General features: G+C 39.1%; 1 protein-coding gene across 9 annotated transcripts in view; it reads right to left on the bottom strand.

The window, feature by feature from the left end:
* Nucleotides 1–25,610, bottom strand: part of FRYL (FRY like transcription coactivator) — a 385,878-nt gene that overhangs the window by 70,117 nt on the left and 290,151 nt on the right. For 5 of the 9 annotated variants that reach the window (XM_067531263.1, XM_067531262.1, XM_067531264.1 and 2 more), the window contains 11 exons: nt 21,166–21,425; nt 20,246–20,386; nt 17,954–18,122; nt 15,346–15,430; nt 13,622–13,734; nt 7,130–7,280; nt 6,662–6,765; nt 5,104–5,289; nt 2,249–2,441; nt 1,028–1,149; nt 282–472 (listed from right to left, as the gene is read on the bottom strand). In XM_067531263.1, the coding sequence (XP_067387364.1) occupies nt 282–472; nt 1,028–1,149; nt 2,249–2,441; nt 5,104–5,289; nt 6,662–6,765; nt 7,130–7,280; nt 13,622–13,734; nt 15,346–15,430; nt 17,954–18,122; nt 20,246–20,386; nt 21,166–21,425 (1,715 nt within the window). The remainder of the gene's footprint in view (nt 1–281; nt 473–1,027; nt 1,150–2,248; nt 2,442–5,103; nt 5,290–6,661; nt 6,766–7,129; nt 7,281–13,621; nt 13,735–15,345; nt 15,431–17,953; nt 18,123–20,245; nt 20,387–21,165; nt 21,426–25,610) is intronic. The other 4 variants (XM_067531260.1, XM_067531265.1, XM_067531259.1 and 1 more) reach the window with 3 other exon arrangements.

Below are 25,610 nucleotides of genomic sequence, written 5' to 3'. Positions count from 1 at the left end.
ACAGAATCATGAATTATTTTTGTTCTGTTCTTCAGAAGTGAGAAGTCAAAGTGTTACAATCAGAAGTTAAATCAGATATCAGTCAAATCACTTTTAATACCCCTTTCTTCTTCATTTAAGTAGAAAATGCAGCTGAGCCTATCGTACTGCTTTTATCTTTTATTGTGTATTAAAAAATACAATTAGAATGCTGTTTAAACATGTTTAGATTTCTTAATAAAATGGGAAAATTTTAAGTGAGATAACTGCAGCAGAGAGAAAAGAAGAAAATAGGCAAATACCTGTGCTTCTTCTCCTGCATCTCCTACAGTTTCTACAAGCCTGGAGAGAATGTCAGAAAGCGTGGATGCAGAGAGAGGCTGCTTCAGAGCCCTGAAAATCTGAAATGATCTCCCAGCATAGTGTCGAGAGGAGCAAGAAAGTGCGGTTTGCAAAGCAACTTCACTAAGATGGTGCTCCAACTGAAATCCTGCTATGAAATAAAACGTATGTCCAAGTACACAGCAGATTTTTTTTTTAAATAAAGAAAATAAAGTTGTAATTATAACATACATTGCACCAGTGTCATTACACATTTTTTTATTTCTACTGACAAGATTATTATAGTAATCTCTGAGTTGACTTTTAAGCTAGTTTTATCTACTATTACTTCTCCCTCACCCGCTTTCCTCAGCTGGAATCCCTCACAAAGATCCATCCAATTACTTAAAACAGCTTGCCCATAAACTTAAACAGAAGTATTAAATATTAAATGAGAGGAAAAGAGAGATACAGGATTTAAACAATAAATATCCGCAGTAAGCTTGTAATATATATTTTATCTCTCTCCAAGCAAACGTTATGTTGACATATCCAAATCTGAACACTGTTACGAGCTGTGTCACATAAAAGTGCAACATCTATTGGTTGAAAGCAGAAAGTCAATGCCTGGAAATCTATGCATATTTTCTTAAAGAGTTCTTATTTATTTCACAAAGATTATTATTTTATGGAAATTCTACAATGTATTAACTCTTTTCTAACATACCTGAACTTGACTGCTTAAAAACAGACACCACATGTTTTAGAAACACAGTTAACTGCTCAGCACTCTTTATACTAGGGTTCTTCGCTGAAACATCCTCATGATTCCAAAGTGGCCCTCTTTTCCTAGAAATATAAAACCCAACACATAAAACAGCATAGCATAAAAGCGTAAAACATAATCTCTATTATCATTATCCGTTTATACTGTGCTTTTCACCTGGAAGAATTCCAGAAGACTTTATCAACTATATAAACAGGAGTCACTTCACACACAACTGAAACACAGATTTCTCTAGGATGAAATGTGCCAGCTGTTTAAAAATACATAACAATACTATACAACAATTAAGACCAAAAAAGCAACATATTTAATTCAATTGAAACTGCAGAAGGACTTTAGGGAGGGGGAATGTGTAATTACCCAAATGGCAATTAATTCCAACTGATGCTACACATTTGCAAAAATATCATGTCCCAACACCACATTACTGCAAGGCTCTGTGTAAAAACTCCCTTTTTTGGTTTGCATAGTTTCTGCAAACCAAAACCAAGATTTTGACCACTAAGTTCTACTTGGAGTTTCAGGTTTATATAACCCATAAAGCACCAAACAAACGATCATATGAACGAAGAAACTTTTTGAAAGTTGCCAGTTTTATAACTGAACTTTGCCATCAATTCCTACTTCCCCTTTCAACACACAAGCCCACTCTTTCTCCAGGCCGCCTGGAAGATCCATACAAACGTAGGTGCCCACAGAAGCCTTCAAGACCCTCTGTGATCAGATCTTTAAGTGTCTTCTGCAGGGAAGGGAATGTTCTGTTAAGCATGTCGCACATTCTGCAGGCCACCAGATCCCAGAGTATGGTTCAATTGTCTTTAAAGGCAGCAGTTGTGGGATAGGAGTTGCTGAAGAGAGGAAAGGGTTTGAAATCCTGAAAAGCTTTCCATGGGGAAGGGGATCACCAGATCAGTGGAGAGTACACGAATCAATGGCCTTTTAAAGTCTCAAGAGGAGAGATGGCCAATCAACTACCTTTAGGATGCAGAGAGAGTAGACCAGTTTGAAGGCTATTATATATACATAAAATGCACATAAAAGGAGTATTTAAGATCAGATTCATGATCTTATTGATGATAAACGGAATAGAAAAATAATATGCCATCTTGCTATGTTTCCATACAACATACATCTTGACTGTAGTTGAGCTTGAAGTTTTACCTTGAGGTAATAAAATCCATGAGTGTTTTCACTTTTTCATCCTGCTCTACTGAAATGTCAACTTCATTGTGCAGATGAGAAATGGCAGCGCTGGTATTTCCTAAACTGATGCTAGAAGAGGTAGAACTTGAACTAAGCCCTGAGTCTGTCATTGGGGAGGGCTGGTATTCAGGTATAAAATCATTAACACCTGCTGAAAGAAAAAGATCTATGAATACATCACAGTTTGACATTTTCATGTTAGACTTTAAAAACATTAATTAGTACAATGAACTGGTTCTCAAATTATGTACTTTGATTAGGACAATTAAAATATTTTCAAACTGAATATACAGGATGTTTCTTTTTATCTTCTAGACCATCAACACAGTATCTGTTTGCAATGCCAACATTGAAAAAATAAAATTAAAAAAATGTCATATGAATTACATATTTTATGAGATAGATTTCAAAAGAGAATTATTAAAGAGTTTACAGTATTTTACCACTAAAGCCCTAATCTTTTAAACACATATGTGCTAACTTTATGCATGCGAGGAGACCCAATGAAGTCAACAGGAATCCTCATGCCTAAGGTTAAGCGCATGTATAAATCCTTGCATAATTGGGGCCTTAAACAAACAATAAGGAATAACCCAGTCCATAACTACAATCACAGTAATGACTGCAGCATTCATATTTATATTAGTATTCTGGTGAAGTGACAACCCATCAATCCCTGCGCTTGCAGGCATCACATTTTTAACAAGTTGATTCAGTAGTTGAAGCTGAAAGCATTGCAATACATACATGCTTGTACAGCAGAAGTCAAGAGGACAAGCTGCTTCCTGATAATGCAGATTGGCTTTTTGCTTGAACTGTAATCTGATCATAACTGAATTTAATTATTAAATATTAATTCGTTGGACTGATTCACCAGTAAATTAGAGCTGTTTTGTGCCACTCTAGATGCATAAAGCTGCTCTATAACCAGTTTAATCTGGCTACTGGCACATTCCCTTTTCACATGAGAATCATCTCCAAAATGCAACCTGTATAGCTCCTATACCCCTATTCTCTCAAGTGGTGTAACAGGTAATGGAGCCTAGGAAAACGGAGGTATGGCCCGGGTTTGCCTCTGTGTGTCTGGATGACATCAGCAGTTGGAGTCCTGAGGGCCATTAGCACCTGATGTAGATAGTCAGCCTTTGCTGTGGTCTGGACTGATGCATGCACAGATGCAGGACTGGACTGCGGGGGGGACAAAGGTGGCTTAAAGAAAATTTTGCAGCCAGCCCCCCAAGTATCCTCAGTTTATGCTGAGCACTCCTCAGATGGAAAGAGATTTGGGACGTAAATGGATAGTATTTCTCCAGTCACTATTATTTTTATAGTATCTGCTGTATTCCTTAACTACATATTTAGGATCTGTACCCTACCAGTACCTCTGTGTGGATAGCTCCTATATTCACATGGAGCCCTACTTAGGCCAACAGGGCTCCACACAGTCACAGGGATCTATCCACACTTAGTAGCTTGTCAGATGAGGGCCTTAATCTCATAAAAAAGATGATGAAATCGATTAAAATTGTAAAACTTGCCATTTTAATAAATTATTTAACCAGTATTTACTAGATCTGCTTGCAGGATTCAGTCTTAATATAGTTTTTACATTACAAAACTTTCTACAACAAAATTCAAATGGAAAGAATCAGTGATTCATGAAATAAAGCTATATAAGATATTTTATTAAATTAATCAGATCATTTTTAACGTTAAAAACATCACTATTATAATACTTAGCTTAATCCTCCATGAGGGGATAATTCCCAGAACAACATTGTTTCAATCCTCAGTATGGACAGAACCTAAAAAAAAATATTGCTGGCCTTCTCATCCTGATATCTAGTGGACATTTTTTCATACTTCAAAACCCATTTATGTAGTATGTCTGGCCATCTCTACTCAAGAGCCCAAGGACTGGAACAAGAATGGCTTTATAGGTCAGAGCTGAGTTACATTTGGTGAAGTTCTATGGGTAAATTTACACAAAATATGCCTGCAATATGCCCAGCTTTACCCAATGATTTTAGTCCCTCATCTTCTTAACCACCAAATTTACAAAAGAATTTACAAAATATTTTTTTCTCCAAGTGACACAAAACCACTTTCAAGGTACAACAAAATTGAATGAATATATTGTATGGCAGTGTGCTGCCATCTGCTGAAGATAATATGAAATATCAGGAGACAACAAAACGAATTCTCATTCACATCTTTCCCAAATCTATTGTATAATCAAAGTACAAAAGTGCAGCTTTCATAAAGAATGTGTCCAGTGAAATGTACCGATTTCTCATATTATAGGATCATTTCAGGTATTATATGTTTTCTCATATTTTTCTTATAACATTAAAAGCAAGGGTAATGCTAAAATCTTGTAATATTTTTGTGGTATTCTATTAAATTCTACATCAAATGGCTTATTTCCAAAATTGAAAGTTGCGGAAATATCTTCCTATTTCTTCTTTAAAATCACAAAAGTGTAGCTGCTATTTTATATAACCAATTAACCATTTTCTCTGCAGTTTCCACAGCAGCAGCAAACTAGCAATTAATATTCAGCTTGCTGCTACTACTGCTGCTGCTGACTGCGCACAAATATTAGCAATATCTTTATTAATTTTATTTTAATGAAAAATCCAAGGAAGAGAGAAATTTTAACCAACTGGATAAACCTGGAAGTGAAATAAATTTCATTTTCAAGGTTTGAAGGGGTTATTACAAACAATGGAGATTTTAATATTTAAAGTCAATAAAAATGACTTTCCATGTTGTTTTAACTAATGGCACATTAACAACATATCTGTGATTACCTGTGAAAGTGTAATCTAAATGTGCAGTTTGTTTGACAGTAAGCACCCTGGGTTCATTAAACTCCCTGTTCCTGAGAAGGACAGAAGCAACAGACTGGACATTACTGTTGGAGCCCATCACTATCAACAAGTGCAAAAGCAGGCGTTTACAATGCTCATACACTTCAGGGTGGTAGTGGTCAAACCCTAAAATTAAAAAGAAAATAGAAAGGTTAATCAATTAAACATGCAGTTAACTGAACACTATCTAAAACTGGCAACAAAGTCCTAGTGATCTATGACAATCTCTATAAATTATATCTATTTTTGGTAAAGAAAGATTCAACACCAACAGAAAATGAGTTAGATGTTGGCTAATAGAAGAAACAGAGGATATGCGCCTTCCATTTCCCCTTCTATTTTTTCTGTAATAACGTCAATATATTAAAACTCTTTCTGGCTGAATTGTTTTAAAAAACATGAACACCCTCTTGCTCTATGTGGTAACATATTATGTTTATTTCATATAATAAAACAACTAGGCCGTACTGTGGATGATTCCTGTCACTGCACAGATGCTAAAAAAAACTTTTATTCAAACAAACTGAAAAACACTACCCAAAGGAGCTGAAAACACATGGAGGAGAATAACAAAAGAAGCACTGAGAACACTAAGTGTACTCCAAGCTCATTGCACCTTCTATGCAAAAGAGGAAGGACAAGTGGCCCTAAATGGACAGTGCTTTCTAAAGGAGTCCAAACCTTCATGTCTACATGTATTTCCTACCTATATGTTTGTCTTAAGAAATAAGCAAAGTTAGGAACGTGAAAAGGTTCTCTGGTCCAGCATACTTTTCTGATTAATTATACCTGCTCAGAAGAGAAAAAGCCAAATCAGGAGGGGATGCAAGTTCAGGGCAGATGTGTGCTGTCCAAGAAAGGCCTGGATGAAGGGCAGCAATAGACTATATAAGGTGGAAATGTGACCAAAAGAGTACAAGAGGAAGGAGAAAAGAGATACACTAGTTTGTTACCTATCATATAATAGAGAAAATTTAGCTCTTGTGTAAGTATGTGTAACTTCACAGAAGTCAATGTAGTTGCACTTGCTTACACAATGACTGCATTTAGCCCAAATGTTCTGCTTACAGGCATTTAGTAAGTTTTCGCTTTTATATCTTATCCGCAGTAGTCATTTTATTTATTTATTTTTTTAAAGACACTTAGTATTGTATTTATAAAAACCAAAATGATTGGGAAAAATTTGTTAAAAAATGGATTTTCCCCCCCACTTTTTCATGTAATCGGAAGACAGTTTTTAAACAGTCAGATTGTCACAACAGCATAGAAGACTGTAATATTTCATACATCAAAGACTCTTTCTGTACTTTCTGCTAAGGTTTTATTGATAAATAAAGAATAAGAAATATTAATCTCAGTAAGACTTGGAAAAAAGAGTAGTTATGTCAAAGGGTGGTTGCCATCATTTTCAATTACTATACACTTCAAAGCCAAGATTACAAATTGCTGTCTTCCTCAATGTAAGAAAATAATGATATTTCAGTTAGACTTTAGTTACCTATAAAAATTGCATGAAGTAAAAGATGTAGGTAGCTTCCCCATTCTACCTTCACACTGTGGTCTATTATCAAGTCAGTCAAAAGGATCACTGCTATATTACACCTAAAGACAAAGAAAAAAATGGTTAAGAGATTAAAACACAACTGTAATTTACATTTTTAAAATTTGTAGGACTTTTAAAGACACTCTTAATTAATATCCCCTTTTAAGGCTATGAAAGTCTTCAAGGCAACAAAAATACATACATCTCTCACAATAAACCACACAGCCAAAGTGAAAAGCTTTAGTCCTCCAAATCAAAAGGTAGCTAAGACATTGTAACTTGATGAATTGTAAGCAACCCAGGAAATGTAACAAATAAGGAAAGGCTATTCTTACTTTACACAGCACATGCATGAAGATAGTATTTCAATTTAAAGTAATATGAATTTAATTGCTGTCACTTTCATGTAATATTAGTATTTACCTGTGAAGAGACATGCCTGGAGATGACGTTTCAGGCAAATAATCCACCAGTGGTGACCAACAACCCCCAGTAGGTGGGAAAGGTAGAGGCTCTCCTTGATTATGCTCCATCACTTTTAGTCGCCAGTTTGAATACAATGGCATTGAATCACCTATCAAAATACATTTATTTTTACTTTTTGATTTGTCAATCCAAGCAAAATGTACAATTTACTAATGGTAATCGTCCAGCTAATATTTTACAAAATAATAATTTTTAAAATGCCCAGGAATTGAAGCTGTAGATCCTGGGAAACAGAAGTGTCCAGACTAAAAGTTTGGACAAAAGTTAAAATAGAGATCTGTTTCTTACCCAACAGTAATTGTGGGTCTTCAAAATGAAGTTGTCACTGTGGATCCCACTGTAGGTGCACAAGCACCTCATGTACACAAGATTGGAATCTTTTGAATAACAGCATCTGTCAGGGCCACGTACACTCCCTATGTCTCCTTATGCTTCCATGTGAGCCTATAAAAAGGCAGAACATTTCTAACCCCTACTCAGTTCCCTTGCAATTCAAAGCCTGTGGAAACTGAGGACTCCAAAAATGAAGATGAAGGGGGGGTTATGGGATCCACTCTGACAACACCTCAAAGAACCACAATTATAGAGTATGTGTCAGTGTCACCTTATAGAGTATGTGTCAGTGTAGATCCCATTGTTCCTTCTGGACACTGGGATGAGGTGCATCAGTCCAACAGGATTGTAGAATTGTTCTCCCAAACTTGGCATCTGCTCTGGCAGCTACGAACAACACATAGTGTTTACAAAAATCAGTGGGTTACTCCATGTTGCTGCCTTGCAAATGTCTGAAACTGGCACATTTCTGAAGCAGGCTGAGGATGCCCCTTAAGCTCTAGTGGAGTGAGTCTTGGTATTTGTTGGGAGAGGTACACCAGCTAACTGAAAAGACAGTGAGCTAGATTATATAATCCACTTTAGATATTCTTTGTGATGAAATGGCCTGGCCTTTGGAATGACTGATTACAGCCAGAAATAAATAGAAAGACAGCCTGAACAGTTTGGTTTTGCTGATGTAGTAAAAAAGGCTCTGGAAATGCCCAGTGTGTGCTGCTGCTTCTTTCCCAATGAAGAAGAGCTTTACTGGAAAGAAGAGAGGCATGTTAAATGATTAATTCAGACAGAATTCTGAGATCACTGTAGGGATTAATTAAGGGTGAGGTTTCAGCATCATGTTAACCCTATGAAATACCATGTAGGGAGGGGGTCAATCACAAGCACTTGGAACTTGCTCACTCTTCTGACTAAAGTGATTGCAAATAGGGATACTTTCTTCAGAGCCAGATGAAGTAAGAGGCTTTCTGAAAGGGGCTCCATGAGTTTCAAGAGGATGATGTTGAGGTTCCAGGCAGGAGCAAGTGCCCTGACCAGTATAGTGGTAGGTATGTAACAGGCCCTTCAGGAACTTTGATAACTTCAGGTGAGAGAAGACCAAACATCACTACCTATGGATGGCAAGCTGAGATTGCTGCAGCTTGGACCTTAATGGTGCTAAACAAAAGTTGTTTCAGATACAGCAAGTATTTGGGGGCCTTTGGTGCCAAAGCCTGCATGTGGTCCAGGCCATATTGGGTCACCCATATTGAGAACCTCTTCCATTTTGATGAATAAGTCCTTCTGATAGATGTCTTCCTGCTCTGTATCAGGATGTCCTGGACTTGTCTAAACTAATCCCTGTCCATGGTACTTACCCAGACAACATCCAGATTTGTCATCCAGGTGGGTCTGGATGGAGTATCTTCCCATGGTGCTATGAAATCAGGTTCAGGCAGTCTAGGAGATGAATTGGTGGCTGAATGGACATCTATAGCAGGATCCACTCAATGGGGAGGGAAATTCTGGCTAGTATTGTGGCACTCAAAATATTGAAGAGTTTGTGAGCCTTCTCTTGTATAAATATAGTATCAGTATCCATTGATTCCACAATATGAGACAAGAGGTTCTGAAAAACTCTCAAGATATCAATTGCCAGTGTGGCAGCTGGCGTCACTACTTTGTCTGGTAATGATGATGACTCTTTGGGTGGAGATGGAGGTTGCTATATTCTCTCTGCCTTTTCTTGCTCCTGGGGGATTATGTCCAGTTCAAGTGTGGACAGCCTGGCTAATGATGCCACCAGGGCATGGGATTTCCTTTTTCTGGAAGCACAGGAGCGAGATCAGTTCCTGGACATTTGAGATGACAGTCCCCTAGAAAGCCAATTTGACCAAGATGGCATACCATATGGGTATTGGCTTGGCTGGGGCTGGCAGGCCCAGTGCCACTCTCTCCCCATCTGGGATGCAAGGCTGAATAAGGACTCTCTAATAACTTTCTTGGGGCCAATTTTGGAAGGTAATGGAGAGGGATCTCTGTTTTATGCTGGTGAGAAAAGTACACTGGTAACAGTGAGGAGGAGTATATCTCCCTCTTCAAACGGTAGTGGTCTAGGGTGATATGGTTCCAGGGCCAGTTCCAATAGATTTAAGAAACATCTCTAGAAATGATCCAGATTCCTCCCAGAGGTATCTTGGGTTCTTGCTAGGCTCCATTGTGCATACCTCCAGGAAACTGGCACCAACGTTGGCACTGGGTCTCTAATTCTCTGTGCCATTCCTGGTCTGATTGAGAAGTGATGTTTCGTGACATCCTTTTAGGAATTCCCTTTGTGTTTGGAGGTATATTTGGGCTCTGTCCAGCTTAATGATTGAGCATCATTTTTGTGTGTGGCATCAGTTACTGGTGCTTGGGCAGCTGGAGCTGATTTCAAGGCCATTGGTACTGAGTCAGTCTGATCTGAGGTTTACGGTGCCAAGGACTTTGCCAGTGATAAGGCAGTTGGCACTGAAGTCACTGGTGCTAGCTCTGCCAGTTTCCTCTTCACCTTTTTTCCACTGCCTGATCCACAGGTACGTTGTGTGCTCAAGGGAGTGCTGGCTGATGCTGGCTTTCCAGCCTTGCTCTGGTAGTCACTGCCACCTCTGAGTCTGAACAGATCTGCCTGGATTTCTCTAGCAGCTATATCTTGAGCCAAGTGTTCCTGGATTATCTGCAGGTCCTGGAGGAAACAAACTTGCACACAGAGCACCTGTCCAAGGTGTAGCTCTCCCCGGGGCAAAAGAAACATAACCTATGTCCATCCCACAGGATGAGCAGGGTCTGAACCTGGAAAGTTTAGGGTTTGCCATAAGTATGACAGTTAGCGCAACGTACTTCACCTCACTATACAGGGGAGTTGCTGGTAGTTTCTCTCCCCCCCCTTCTTTTTTTCTTTATTGAATGTCCAATTCAATGGGAATCTGAAGATAAAGCTTTCTTATTAAGGTTTTAAAGTCTCTAAGAAGAATAGTGGTTGGATCCTCGCTAGGTTTTGTCTTGCTACCATGAGAGGTAAGAGAGAACTGAGGAAGGTCATGGCCACTCTGGATGTATGTGTGACCCCAACGGACACCGTGATTTAAAAGAATCTGGTCTTGCATGCATAAGGTGCATGCACACTCACAGTGGGATCCATACTGACACATACTTGAAGAACAGTAATTTAAATTCTGTCTCTGGGAGACTTGAAAGGTGGAAGGAAAATAACAGCGTGAAGATAGCATAGCATTGAACCATATTCAAACAACTTTCCTAAAAGTAAAACTGATATAAGCAGGAAAATCATGTCCATGAGTGAAGCCAGAGGACTTGGGTTTGATGGAAATCTGAATTAGCACACTTCGCCTTGTAAGCCCCTCCTGTTGTCACATGTGATGCCTCAGCTGTAGTTCTCAGTGCTGTGCTCTCCCAGATCCACCAGGGGGTGGAAAAACCAGTGGCATTTGCCTCTTGAGTGGTCTCCTCAGTTGAGGATAAATACTCGGTAGGGGAGCAGGAGGCCCTAGCATGTATGTGAAAGGTGGCATCATTATTTGTATGGCTGCACTTTTTCATTACGCACCAACCACCAGTGTTAAATACACTTTTAACGCCATCCGGGCTAGGGCACTGACATCTTCATATTCACAGATGGGCTGATAGTCTACATCAGTATAATTTCTCAGGTAAATTACCATCCAGGTAAACTCAATCAGGTGGCTGATCCCCTGTCTGGACTTCACCTAACAAATCCACAGAAAGGGGGGTTATGAACCAGGAAGAGGATAATAATGCCTTGACTGATCTCTCTCTTGTCACTCTCAAGTCATTGTTAGAGACACTGCCCCAGGGTACGGTTACAAAAAATTCTCAAATATGTTTGTCATGGTTGCCAAAAACTATTCCAGATTATTTTCATGTGAGGCATGAATTGTCACTAATGGGTGACCAAGGTCTACTTTGGGACTCCCAGGTGGAAGTACCAGAAGCCATGCAAGCAGAGGTGCTGGCCACTGGCCACAAAGGGAACTTGGGGTAGTACGTATGAAGCAGAGGTGCTGCACAGCGGTATGGTGGCCAGGAATTGATAGTCACACCGAAGAGTTGTTCAGAAATTCTGAACCATGTTTACTTAGTTTACTTACTATAAGTGAGCCAGAGTACCCATGATCCCTACCCTGCTGCCACCTAGGCTGTGGCAGTCCATACAGCTAGACATATATGGAGAAATAACTCCAGCCCCACAGCATCAGTGATTTCTGTTAGTAGCCTACAATCTTTTTCCAAATGGCCAGAGGTAGCAACTAGCAGCCTAGTTGCAGCACAAATCCTCTGTGATCAGATGGAGGAGTGGTTCTCTAGGTGGGATTATCCCCGCATGATAATTACTGATAGACTGCAGTTTGTTTGTGCTTGTTTCACCCAATTCCTAGCAAATAAAGGGAGCTGGCATGTAGCCACGTACCACCCTTAGGATAACAGGGGTGTAGAGAGATTTAATCTCACATTGAAGAACAGACTTCAGGGCATCTGTCCCAGGGTTTGCCCTTTTCTCAAATTCTCCACTCAGTATTACAGCATTACTGGGCTGCTCCCCAAAGATCTATAGGTCAGTTCCCAGCTTTGCTGATGCTGGGGCGAGAGTTGTGCTTATCATTAGACTTATTATGCCCTATCTTAAAGATACACAGAATATAGATTCACAGGAGGTTCACAACCATATACAGAAGTATCAGGCATGTTACCAAAGGTTACACTGATGAAAAACAGAGGACTAGGGTAAAGACCCTGGCAGTGGAGCAATGGATACACATACACAGATCATGCAGGGGGGTCCAAGTTTGGATCACAGCTTTCAATTCCAATGCAGGTTATGCAGTGTTTGAGAGCGGTAACATATGAATTGTACGATGGATCCCATTCATGTATCAGTAATTTTGCGCAGGTACAGAAGCCCATCACAGGGGAAGCAGGTGTGGAAATCCCCACTGCACCATCAGCAGTGGAAGGGGTACTGCCTGCCCCAACACAGGCCAAGTCTACACTAGAGACTTATATTAGTATAAGGGGTGTGAAAAATCCAAGCCCCTGAGCAACCTAATTATACCGATCTAAGTCCCCGGTGTAGACAGCGCTATGTTGATGGGAGAGCTTCTCCTGTCAGCATAGCTACCGCCTCTCAGGAAGGTGGATTAACTATGCTGATGGAAGAAGTTCTCCCATCAGCGTAGTAGCATCTTCACTAAAGCATTACAGTGGTGCAGCTGCAGTGCTGTATGTGAAGACAAGCCCAGAGGTTTTGCCTGTTCCAGCAATGGCTCCAATTTTGCTTCCAACTCTGCCTCCACTGGCTGTTGGTGTCCCAAGGGTGATGCATAGACCTTTACGCTCCTGTGGGCTCCCCATGTTGGCTGAAGGACTTTATGGTGTAACATCCAAAGGAATTACTGGAATTTTGGAGGTTTAAATTGTATAATTTGTTACCGTATGGCTGTACCAAAAAAAAAAAAAGTAGTATTTGGGAATGGCTGCTTATGAGGCATGGCTTCTTTAAGAAACCTGGAAGTGGAGCCAGTAGAGGGAACAGGAAGGGCTCTAGTGGGCATCATGAGGAAGCTAAACCTTGAGGGGGTGCCAGTAGGACCCTTGGAATAAAGTTTGTTCTTGTTTGCATTTAAACCTGAGTGGTTTCCAAATTATTGGTATACTACACCTTCCTTTGCTGATGGTGGCTATTTGAAAAGGAGGTAAAGGAAAATTGGGAAGAGGAGAAACCAAAAGCTGTTGCTCACAGCCCACCATGGAGAGGAAGAGGAGGAGAAAGCATTACTACATCTGGTTTCTTATCCTGTCCTGCATCCTGCTGTGGAAAGTGAGTGTCTGTTTTATTAGTTGCAACTTCAGCAGCAACATTAGGACTGGAAGATTAGGGTTAAAGGAGTGGGGAACGCTCTTTTGGGCATCCTGCCTTATCTCTTGCCCCCTACAGTCCCTGGTTACACTCTCTGAATGCATTTGAATTTGTCCTATAATCTTTACCCAACAGTTTTTAAATTTTATGAAAATTCCACTTAAAGATTTTTAAAAATATATTACTTTTTTCCTCTTCGTATGATCCTCCAGAGCTGCTGCTGTAGCGAGATTCCAGCCTGTGATGCTGGCGATTCAAATTACTATTCAACCCACTGTAGATGTCTAGATGTACATAGCTGAACAAATGAATACACAAGTGTTAATAACAGGCATGTTTTGTGGTAAAATTACATACCAATTCAGTGCTTTACACTAGTATTTCTTTTCAATGTAACTATATAATATGCAAAATAATTTCTATTACAAAGACAATTATAAATTTTTGTGATATGGTACCCAAATGAACCAATCAGCCTCTGGTAAATCAGTCAGGAGCACTTTCCAGTTTAGTAATTTCACTTCAGGTGTCTCAGTTAAACAATCTGTTGCAAGAGTGTATTTCTTTAGAACACCTGCATTAATATTTAGCTGAATACAACGTTTATCTACATGTATTTAAATACATTTTGTATTAAAACATGATATTAAATCTTATCGATCAGAGAGGTAATATTCACTGAAAATGCGGATAATAGTTATCTGAAAAGAAAACAGAACAATTATTAAGAACTTGTGTGTTAGGCATTTTACAACCATAACAAGAAATGGTTCTTACCCCAAAGGAGACTACACTCGAGTTGATCTTATCATTCACCTTTAGTCAATATATGAATTGATAAAGATATGCACAGGTTGAGATCTTTGTCCCCCACCCACTCTGGCCCCTTTTTTTTTATGCTGTGAAAAATGGCTGGAGCAGCATAAATGAGCCTTAGAAGTCCCTTTTCCAGCCAGTACAGGCACAAGTCTTTTCCCCTAGCACAAGCACTGTGGGAGACAGCCATAAGGTTGCTTCCTAAAGATCCCCCACCCCACTTGCAAGCCAGGTGCGTATTATGAATGTGGTTGCAGCATGCACTCCTGCAGAGATTCTGGACAGTTTTGCAGCTCAGAAGTCAGTCCAGGAAGACTGCTGGAACTTAGACAGGCCTCCAGAACTGTCTATGTTAGCTGAAGTCCTCTCCAGTCCCCAGAGTACCTGAAGATTGGGAAGGTGCAAAGATGGCTGAAAGCCACCTGAGCTGTCCCTCCTCCTGGACGGCAAGTTCAGTGCTACAACTCTTAGAATCAAAGTTCAGACTCTTGCACAGAATGCCTTCTTCAAAAATATTTGAAGAGCTCTTCTTTAGCTGGGTCATACAGAGGTTTCTGGGGACCCAGTGCAAAATCTGAAACTGAGGCCCCCTACCAAGTGTACAAAAACAAACACTGAGGGGAGGCCTGGGGGAGAGCTGGAGAATGAGTCTGCCTCACATTCATCTGGCAGCAGCAGTTCCTGTCTCACATGGCTGGACCCAGTTCCCTCTCCAGGTGTCACTATGTGGTACATGGGATCCGAGCACTACTCAGGTGTGGCCCTCTTACCCCTCTGTCATGACTGGGGACAAAAGGTGGGTGGGCAAAACTTCAATGAGTAGCACTGCGACCTGGAGTGTGAGGTCACACCTCTCAAATGTGGGGTCCAGTGCAAACTGCCCTCCAGGCAGCCCTGTCCATTAGACCTGAAATTCTTTTTTTGTTTTGCTTTGTTATAACATAGAACTGGTCTGCTTAGGGAAGCATAACTGACAGCCAGAGCCAAAGAAGTCACAGAGGTCTGTTAAAGTCATGGAATCCGTGACCAAATCGTATCCTTAGTTATCAGTAGTTAAGAACTCAGTATTGTTGCTCATTGGGGAGATACTTACTTCTCTTCAATACTATCTTTTTTATGCTTATTGTCAAGATTGCCATCTGTGGGAGCAACCATTGTATTGCTACTGGAAGTGGTACCTGTAAATAAAGGACAGAGAAAAATAGCTTAGGATAGCTAAAAAAACTGAAAAGTTTATGCAATGTATAATCTACAAATACTGGATTTGTATTTTCTGTGTACTAACGTAGTACTGTATAAGACATACCTTAGCGGTATGTCTACACTGCAGTAAAACACTCAGAGCTGGCCTGGGGCAGCTGACTAGCACTTCTGAGGCTCAGGCTGCAAGGCTGTACCATAACAGTGTAGACATTTGTGCTCTGGCTGGAACCCAGGCTCTGAAAATCTGCACTTCAAATTTTATAGCCCCACAGCTATAGTCCCACACGCCCAAGTCAGCTGACCCAAGCCAATCATGGGTATTTTACTTCAGTATAGACACTCCTTAAGTTTTTGTCACACTTTGTGGCAATATGTTCAAATATAAATTGAGAAGTATTTATTCTCAATGTAAAAAACAATAGTTACAATTTAAATTTAAAAATATGGACTGCTTCAAACATTTTCACTACGCCAGAGATCCTGATAATTTTTGATAGTAAGATCACAAATGCTTATCAAATAGTACTAACGAACGTGTTTAGTTTGTGTGTATGAAAGATTTGTGTTCAAGTCTTTATGGTGTGCATTTAATAGAAAGTTAATTTTCTGTAAAAGGTTTTAGATATGTATTCTTTCCTTTCCTATATGCTGTACTCCACACATCTCTAAGGGTATGTCTACACTTAACAACAGCGTTTAGAGTACAGACACTGCACACCCAGCTAGCATGGATAAAAAGAGCAGTGAAGACGGTGAGGCACAGCTTAAGCAAGTAAAGTGACCTACTTGCCTGAATCCTAGGGTATATAACCCGCACAACTCTTAACACACCGAAGCAGTGTCTCCTATGTCTACACTACTATATTTAGCCATGTAGTGTCCACTGCCTCCCTGATGCCGGAGCCTTTCTCTGTGGCAAGGAGAGGCTCAGGCAGTTCCCCCTGCCAGAGCCTTTCCTCGCCACACCAAAAGGTTCTGGTAGGACAGAGGCAGTGAGGAAAGGCTTAGGGGAAGCAGGGAGCTGCCAGAGCCTTTCCCTGCTGATTCCCTCATCAGAGCCTTTACTTGCTGCAATGAAAGGTGTTGGCAGTCAGGAGCTGCTTCCCCCACTCCAGAGACTGTCACTGCAGTTTGTATCTACACACCCCAGTAAGTGTGGGAACAGACTGCCTTTCACTGCAGCGTGTAGCTACATATACCCTAGATGCCTCCACAAGTGCAGACATCGTTTAAAAAGTAGATTTCAGTGGGGTCTGACATAAGTTAATTCACAACATAAACCAGAAACTAAAATGCAAAAATATTATATTTGTACTGGAGCTAGTATTAAGTTATTTCTTTTTAAAACCAACTTGCTATGAATATATAAAATTGTGGGCTGTAACAGAAAGTGTTAGGCAACTTTAATATAAAACTTTAGTGATGGACATAAAGACAATGGTAGATTCTGTACTGCATCTCTAAGAGGCACAGCACAGAACTTGCAGCCCAAAGTGAAGGAATCAAATGTGACGGGCCTGGGCTCTTTGGGAGCTGGACAGGACCCTGGGATAATTTAGGGGGGCCTGCCTTTGTTATAGAAGACTCCCCAGGCTGTCAATGAGCCACAGTATTGTCTAGAAGCTGCAGCACTGCATAATGTGGCCTTGCTGACATGTCTCTATCCTATGCCCTGTGACGGACCTGGCGAGGGGCTTTTCAGAAGGCAGTCTTCCCACAGTGCCTGAACTAGGTGAATCTGCCCCAGATCCATGGGGTCAGTCCTACAAGGTTCTTAACTTTGAGTACATGCAGTCATTGGGACTATTTATGTGTTTAAAATTAAGATGCTTAGGTGTTTTGCTGGATAAGAGCGCGAGTGCTCAGCATGCTACAGGACTGAGGCATATGTCATAAAGTGTCCTTTTAAGTCTTCAGGTTTGTTTGTTTGTTTGTTTAATTTGTAGAATCCAATGCCTTTGTCTACACATAAAACTTGCATTAGTTTAACTAAGATTGTTTTTAATTATTTATTTAAATTGGTACAAATTCCTATCTTGACACTCTTACATAAGTTTACACAGGCATATATGGATTTTGCTTATGTCAGTAAGCTACCAATTTACACTACATCACTATAAACCTGTGTAAACTGATTTAAGAATTTCCACCAGTTTAACTAACTTAATTTAAAAACTGATTTAGTTAAACTTGTACAAGTTTTGAGTGCAGACAAAGCTTAACATACACACAGGCTCATGCAAAGGGGATCTGTATGAAGATCAGTCCTGCATTCTTTAACATTAATGAGATTTTTGTGTGCACAAGGAATAGCAAATCTGACATTTAATTGTACCAGTAAGTCTGGCTGCTTTTTAAAAATTAAAAAGAACAAAACTTTTTTATTTGTTTATATTACATCTATTGTGACTGCCCTGTGTTTAGATTTTCCAGTTAACTCATAACAATAGAAAATAATCACTGAAACACAATAATAGCCTAATCAAACGAATTCTCACCTGAAGTGACAGAAGGAATTTTGTAACTGGAAGTGATGCGGTAATATGGTGGATTATCCATATGAGTGACTCCAGAGCTGACTGGATCTGTAAGCTGTAGTTCACTCACCAGTTCTTCCAAAAGTTGCATTGTTTTATCTCTACCCAAATAAACAATAACCTTCTTCACCTGCCATTAAAAACATAAATTCAATCTCTCATTTATATTTCTGTTTTTTAAAAGTGAGGAAAAAACAGAAGGTGATTCTTTTCCTTTAGATACATACCATTTACTACTCATTGCATCTGAAGATTTATGTAACATATTCTAGTTCTAAAAGAAATCATAAAGGCTTATATATCTGTCATTAGGTGTAAACATCAGAAATATAAACAAAGATAAGATATTTTATTGAGATATCATGAAGGTTTAAAAAAATTCCTTACTAGTGTTATTAAAACGCTTAAATTATTAATATTAAATGCAAATATTTAAAAACTGTACACACTAATTTTCATAATTTATTGTCATTGTTTACTTCTTGCATTTAAGTTGGACAATGAAAATGAAAATGTAAGTTTCACTTCTATTTCTAACCTGTTTCACTTTTTGATTCTCTTATATTACTATAGCCTCATGTTTGTTGTGTATGATGCAGTGATACGTTTAAATCCAAACAAAAATAATGATTTCACTGAAATAGGTTTTTAAAAAAATCCAAAACATTTCAATTAGGTTTTGTAAAAACATGTTATAATAAACCTACACTTTTGTGTTATACAGCATCCTTTTAATGATGGTACAGTGTGAACTTTATTTTACTTATATTATTCAAACCACTTTTCTTGTTCAAGTGCTAATATTGCAACATAGCATATGTTCAACTCTCCAGATGTTTCTGAGTCCCTTGTATGTTTCAACAAGATCTTAAAAAACTAATTAAAGAAATATATTATTAATTGCATGTTAAATCAATGTGGGATCTTGCTGAGATTTTATTTCAGTAAATTATTGTAAGTTATATTCTTTAAGAAATAAAAGAAAAAAGTTCTTCCAACTTGCTGCTGAGAAACAGAAAAAGACTGTTAGTTAATGATTATTCTAGCTAGGGATAAAATGACTGCTCATTTTTTTTACCACTGTCAGCAGCTTCTGACTTGAATTTATCTTGGGGCATCTAGAGATCCTGAAAATTGGATAGAGTCAATCCTCAGTGTCTCCATTCTGATTTTTCTGTGTGAACTCACAGGTTAGTGGCAGACAATTGCTCTACAGGCTCTCTAATGTAGGGTACCATAGGGGGTTATTTTGTCATCACTTTGGTTCATATAAGATTATACTGGGTTGTGATGTGAGGTGGTTGAGCTGGAACTCCCTCATTACAAACAGGAAGGAATTACTGGAAGCATGTTCCTTATTATTAATGATTACTCCACAAAATTCCAACAGCACTGCTCTTCTCTCAAAATTCATTGGTAAAACTGGCCTGTTCACCCTGTAATCCCTTGTGTCCACCCACAAATATGACCACTCCATCCTTGGAAGATTTCCACAATTCTACAGGTCAGTAGGCAGCCCTTGCAGTATTCCATTATTCATTTATTAATTTATCAGTCATGAAAAATACTTTATCTTTTTAATTCCTAGTCAAAATTGAGTTTTCTTTTAAAGATACAGTACAGTATGGTAGTGCAAGAACACAGAATATGGTAATAAGATATGAGAAGAAAGAGGGAGTACAACATAGTATTAAAAATCATGCAATTCTGAATAGAGGTATTAATTAAAAAATATAGAACCATGCCAAAAAGAGCAAGTCTTCTGCCTGGAAGAATATTTGCATTTTGGAAGATAATTTGAAAGAGAACATACATGTCAACATCAGGGACTGCAAAGTGGGAGACTGGTCACAGCACTGAGCCAGCACTGGGCTGCAGCGAGAGAGGCAGGCACCATGCGCCAGGTAAATGCAGGGAGGGGGAGGCAGCCTGCATTTGCGCCCCCCAAGCCTCTGCCCCCTCCCTCTGCTGGTACAGACCTCCCTTCCCAGGCCAGCTGGGGAGCAGTGCCGGGACCCCTCCTGCCCTGCGCGGGGGGTGAGAGGCCTGGGGGGTGTGCAAATGTAGGTTTGGCCCCTGGGCGCCAGAGACCCTCGGTATGCCACTGTCATACTGTATTAGAATGTGGTATCATGACCCTTTATATTTTACTATTTATCTTTTTAGTGGTCTTCAATGAAGAGTTGCTAAACACATAAAATAAAATTGAAAGATATAAGAAAGTGAGGGAAGACAGTAGTATCAAGCACTTACATAAGGCAAGAGGCTGGGTTCACTATTCACACCACAAATGCTGATCAAGAAGTGCAAAATTATTTTCAGATTCTTTGGCCAGCTGTCTGCTAGAGTAGTCCAGACATTCTCTATCTCTGACCATGCTACTTCATCACCATACTAGAAAACAAAATTAAGATACACATTTTGTAAAGTTCAATAATATAAATACCTTCCATCAAGGACAGCATTCATTCAGTTACCAGCAACAAGATTAGCTTCACAACACCACCATCTCTCTCGCATCCCACCCTCCCACAATGCCAGCAGAATTTAGGATTTCTAGGGGGATAAAAGGAGGGAGGGAGAAAATGTAGTCTACTAAATGTAGGGAGGACATAAAGAAAACCTATTGTTTACTTGGAGGCAGGAGGAAAGGGAATAACAAACAAATCAACAAGGGAGAATGAAGAAACAAAAGACACAATCTGAGACATCTCTGTGGTTCTCTCACCACTAGTTTTGAAGCAGGTTTCCTGGGGTTTTTTGTTTTCTTTTTTTTTTTTTTTTTACTGTTACACAAGGGGGTTTTCTATCTAGATATCTATTTTAAGGGACAGCAGTTTTGAGCCTGTGATCATTAAGATATTCTTATTAAAAATAACCTGTTGCTATTTCTATAGGATCAATAGTATGCCACATGCTTCCTCTAATATTCCCCAGAATGCTCATTAAACTATTCGGTAGCTCCAATACCCACAAGTAATTTGGAGAATTGGCTTTTGAAAATTTTTGCTTAAGCTGTCAACCAGGATAATTCAAAATTTCATACTGCCTAAAACAGCTGCTAATAAAAGCTCTCTAACTGGTATCAGTAGCCCTGCACTGCGTTTCCTACTATTCTGGATTTAAAAATCCATTAAATCAAACAAGAAGGGACATTAAGAGACGGATTTTACCTTTGCTGTCATATACATCAGATTGTTCAAAACCATAGCAGTAGCCTGTGGTGATCCCCAGCCTTCTCCTCGTAACCAACGCCTGCTGTTTACCATCAGTTCTCTGTCTTTCAAAGAATCTTCTTCATCTTCACCTTGACGCCGTATTGTTGGCAAAGGTTTTAAATCTACCAACTCAATATTGTTCATCCATGGTAGCAAATAGTGCAGCATCACCTGTCTTCCAGCAGGATGTGCTGTTTGAATTCTCTGGCTTACCTCTGTTATTCAAAAATAAATACATATATAAAATGCAAATCCATAAAAATTACTAGAAAATTTTCTGTAGTAGTATGTTTATAGTTTTAATATCTCATACAAGAATAAATTAATAGTGTTATTGAAGCTATTTTTTATTTAAAAGAGAACAAATTTGTCCTCAGTCCTTAGGAGGGCTGTAGATTTCAACTGAATAGGCGTTTTGCTGAACAAAATTATATTGCAGAGTTGGAATGCTGAAGGTAGTATCAACTGATACATTCATATTTAATATTAAATAAAACTTAAATTGTCAAATTATGAAAAAGGAAGCCCATACATTGAACCTCTCTTTATTAAAAACAGAGTTAATGATGTATCAATTTCAATGACAATTTAAACTGAAAATCAATTAAAATATATTATGGTTAAATATTTGATATTTACTAATCTAACAGACAAGATAGTCAGTTATAAAGTAAAAGGATCAGTTCAAACGTTGTCTGGTGAAAAGAAGCTACTTAAAGTATCTTAAAATTGTCTAAAGCCCTGATCCAGCAAAGACTTCTGTCCTTGAAGTCACAGAGTGAAATCCTGGCCCCAACAGAAGTCAATGGCAAAACTTCCATTGACTCTAGAGTGGCCAGGATTTCATCCACTGCGTAAGTCAAGCACATGTTTAAATCTTTGCAGGACCGGGTTCTACTGAGTAGGTTATGGCTCTATGATATTAGCCATTAAAAACAGAACTACCCCTTCTCTACAAAAACCTAACCACAGAACCCTCCTCACTATCAGTCTCAGCTGTAGCCCAAAATATATTAAGAAAAACAAAAACAATCCTACACTGTACAGGGTCCCCATCTTTCAAAGAAATCTGCCCAGCAAACAGTCTACTAAGGACCATTGCACCAGCCAGAGCAACCACAGTTGATGGTGTTGCACCAGGCATCGTTAATCAGGTTTCCAGATCTGGCTCAATCCTGTGTAACTATGAATCTTTGGGACAGCTCTGCGGGCTGTGCCAGGTTGAATCAAGGTGTGGACGTCTTCAAGTGTTGAGAAGAGTTGGAGAGTACAGTGTGCTAGAGTGTTTTTGTTCATCCTGTTGACATGGCCAAAGAGTGTGCAATACCATTTTTGAATATAATGAGCGACTAAAGGAAGGCCAGATCATTGAAAGACTGACATTTTCAAAAAGTCAAACCACTATTTGGCTCAGGATTTGGCACTGAAGAACATATGGAATGCCTCTAGTTGTTCCAAGTCTCCCTGTAAGAGAGTCCAGTTTCTGACCCATATAGCAATACAGGTAGCACACAGGCTTGACAGATCCTGAACTATGTCTCAGGACAAAAGCATTTTTGCATTTATAAGTGAGATATGGACTTTATTCAGGAGGTGGCAAGACCTATTAGTTGAAGAAGAAAGAGTTACTAATTTGTTTCGTAACTACTTTGCTTCAAAATATGTTGCACATATCCATTCTACTTCAGGCATGGGCACACCCAGTACACAACTGTTGGAGATTTTCCCCTCATTGGTACCTTATCAGGGCGGCTCAAGTGCCCTCTGCTGCTTCATGTTTCTGAGTGATGCTATAAAGACTGCGCCATCCCTGACCCATTCAGTTCCTTTTCACATGACAGTTGTTAGAGTATGTATCCTTTTTAAAAAAAATTTTTCCTTTTATTTGTATATAATTTGTACCTGTTTTAGTAGTTTGTTTTTGGTTAATTATAAGTTTTCTTTTTAACTGTATCAAACACTTCAGATCCTGTTCCTGGATACTGGTACCATTGCTGGGGCATGTCTCAGTTACCAGGATTTAAACCCTGCCACTCCTGCAAGAAGCCAATACTGGTGAATGGAACCACATGTGAGCAGCCTGAAGTGCCTTGGAGAGACTCATGTAAGGGTTCAGTGTCAAATTTGCAGAGACTTTAAGCCTAGAACGAAGAAAGACAAAGAGGCCAGGCTTAAGTTTCTGCTGAAAGAGGCAGAGCTCAGCCCACCATCAGAGTCTGTTGGTTGAAGCACATTCGGTTTACTGAATTCTGCTTGCAGCCTATGTAGATGAACTCATCAGCACCTTCCATGATACTCAACCCCATGTGAACTTCAGATTCTGGTGGCCAAGCTACAAGGTTCTGGACGTTGGTCTTCTGCCATGAGATGTTTGATCCCATAGTGTGGGTGGCCTCTTGGAGACCTAAGAGCACAGGACTGAAATTCTCCAATTTCTTCACGAGCAAAGCAGTGTCATCAGCATAGTCTTGATTGGTAAACACTTCTTGACTAAGCCTGATTCTGACACATGGAGTGGAAAGTTCTAATATCCAGTTAATAGTGCAAAAGAATAGTGCAGGGGTGAGAATGTATCCCTGCCACACACCTGAGGGTGTGTAGAAATGCAGCAAACTCTGTGAACCAATGAGCACTCTTGCACATGTATCAGTGTGAAGATCATACACCAGATTTAGCAGAACATTTGGAACACCAACTCCTTTCACTGCAAGCCAAAGTGCTGACCTGTCAACCGAATCAAAAGTTGCTTTGATGTCAATGTATGCCACATGAAGCAAGTGGTTAAATTCTCCATGCAACTCAGGCAGAAGCTGGAGGATAAGGACAGTGTCCATTGTTGATCCCCTGAAGTGAAACCTGATTGCTGTGAATGACAATGTCTGTTAAGGAGTGGTTGCATCCTACCAAGCAGAACATGGGCAAAAATCTTTCCAGGGACCAACAACAATGAGACTGGCCTGACCTGTTGCTGCACACTCAGTGCAAGATCCTTTGACCTCTTATAGGACATATGATGCCCTCTTTGCATTCTGCTGATATTTTGCCTGATGCCACATTTCTAAGAACAGTTTATGCAGGCTGATGCACACTTGTTCCTAGGCACCTTTGAATAACTCAGATGGAATACCATTAGATCCGGCAGCATGTCCAGTCTGTAACTTTTGGATGGCCTTTAATGCTTCCTCAAGTGTTGGAGAATCGATGCTCGTCCCTGGATCTGCAGATGTCTGGTTTGTCAGGCTTATATAGTCATCAGCAGGTCCATGGTTCAGCATGCTTTCAGAGCTCAGAGCTGTCTGGTTTCATAATGAGGAGGTTAGAAGGCTGCCAGTCAAGCATGTAATGTCTCCGTAGGCAGGATGCAGATTGTTGTTCTTTAGGCCATCCATAGGCACCCTTATATATCTGCAGAGTTCTGTTAAAGTTAAAGGGGTCTTCTCAAAGATGTTTGCAGATGGATTCTTTGTGGGATTTAGATTGAATACAGAAATATTTTTCATGCACTGATCTATTCATATTGATGCAAACTGAGAATCAAGATTCTTTTCATCTCACTTCAAATTATTATAAAATATTTCACTTAATTATGGAACTAAAAACTGCAGGATAAACAAGGTTTTTAATTTTGGGTTTCAATTTTTATTGTATTTATTTTGATATTTAATTTTTACTGCAGTCAATAGCACGTAAGTGTCTAAAAACATTATAAGGTAAATTCTGATTGCATAAATTTAAGCAACATTAGTTGTTTCAATAAAAATGAAACATAAGTTTTAAAAAATAAGCAAAAGTTTTAAGAGACTTGTTTATGATATGCATCATTTATTACTAAACTAATCGAAAGCATGTAAAAAAAATTAGCAATTTACCACACTGCTGCATTACCAAGAAGTGAACCACAGTGTGAGAGAAAAGGAAGTGACATGGGTTATAATTTACAGTGAACAGAATATATCAGCATGTGAATTCTCTTGTAAATTCCTTTCAAGTAAACCTGCCATTTTATGTTTTTTCAGTGTTTATTTTTTGAAACTGATTTTGTACAATTACAGTCAGTTTTTTATCAGCTGTTTTTCAGTACAAACTGAAAAACAAGATCCATAAGTGTAGAAAAACTTTAACAAGATCTTTGTTTAAGTTTAATAAGTCTGACAGTGTTCCATTAATTAATTTATCACTTGAAGGTGAATTGAAAACCTAAATTCAAATTTTTTAATTTCAGAAAAATGTGTTAATTGATTCTTCCACCTAGATCAATAAGAGTTAAAATTATTTCTATGCTGAATAACTAATGGTTTGAAATTCTGTCCCTTACCAATATCCTCCTAATATATCTTTGTTTGCTTAGATATCTGAGAGTAAGTCATTCTGTGACCTGAAGTACCAGCAATATCATTAAA

The sequence above is a fragment of the Emydura macquarii genome, unplaced genomic scaffold (genome assembly GCF_026122565.2).
Source record: "Emydura macquarii macquarii isolate MOO-44397 ecotype Brisbane River unplaced genomic scaffold, CSIRO-AGI_Emac_v2 contig_3128, whole genome shotgun sequence".
NCBI classification, from domain to species: Eukaryota; Metazoa; Chordata; order Testudines; family Chelidae; genus Emydura; species Emydura macquarii.
Note: the sequence above shows the minus strand (reverse complement) of the source record. Positions and strands in the feature narration are given on the sequence as shown.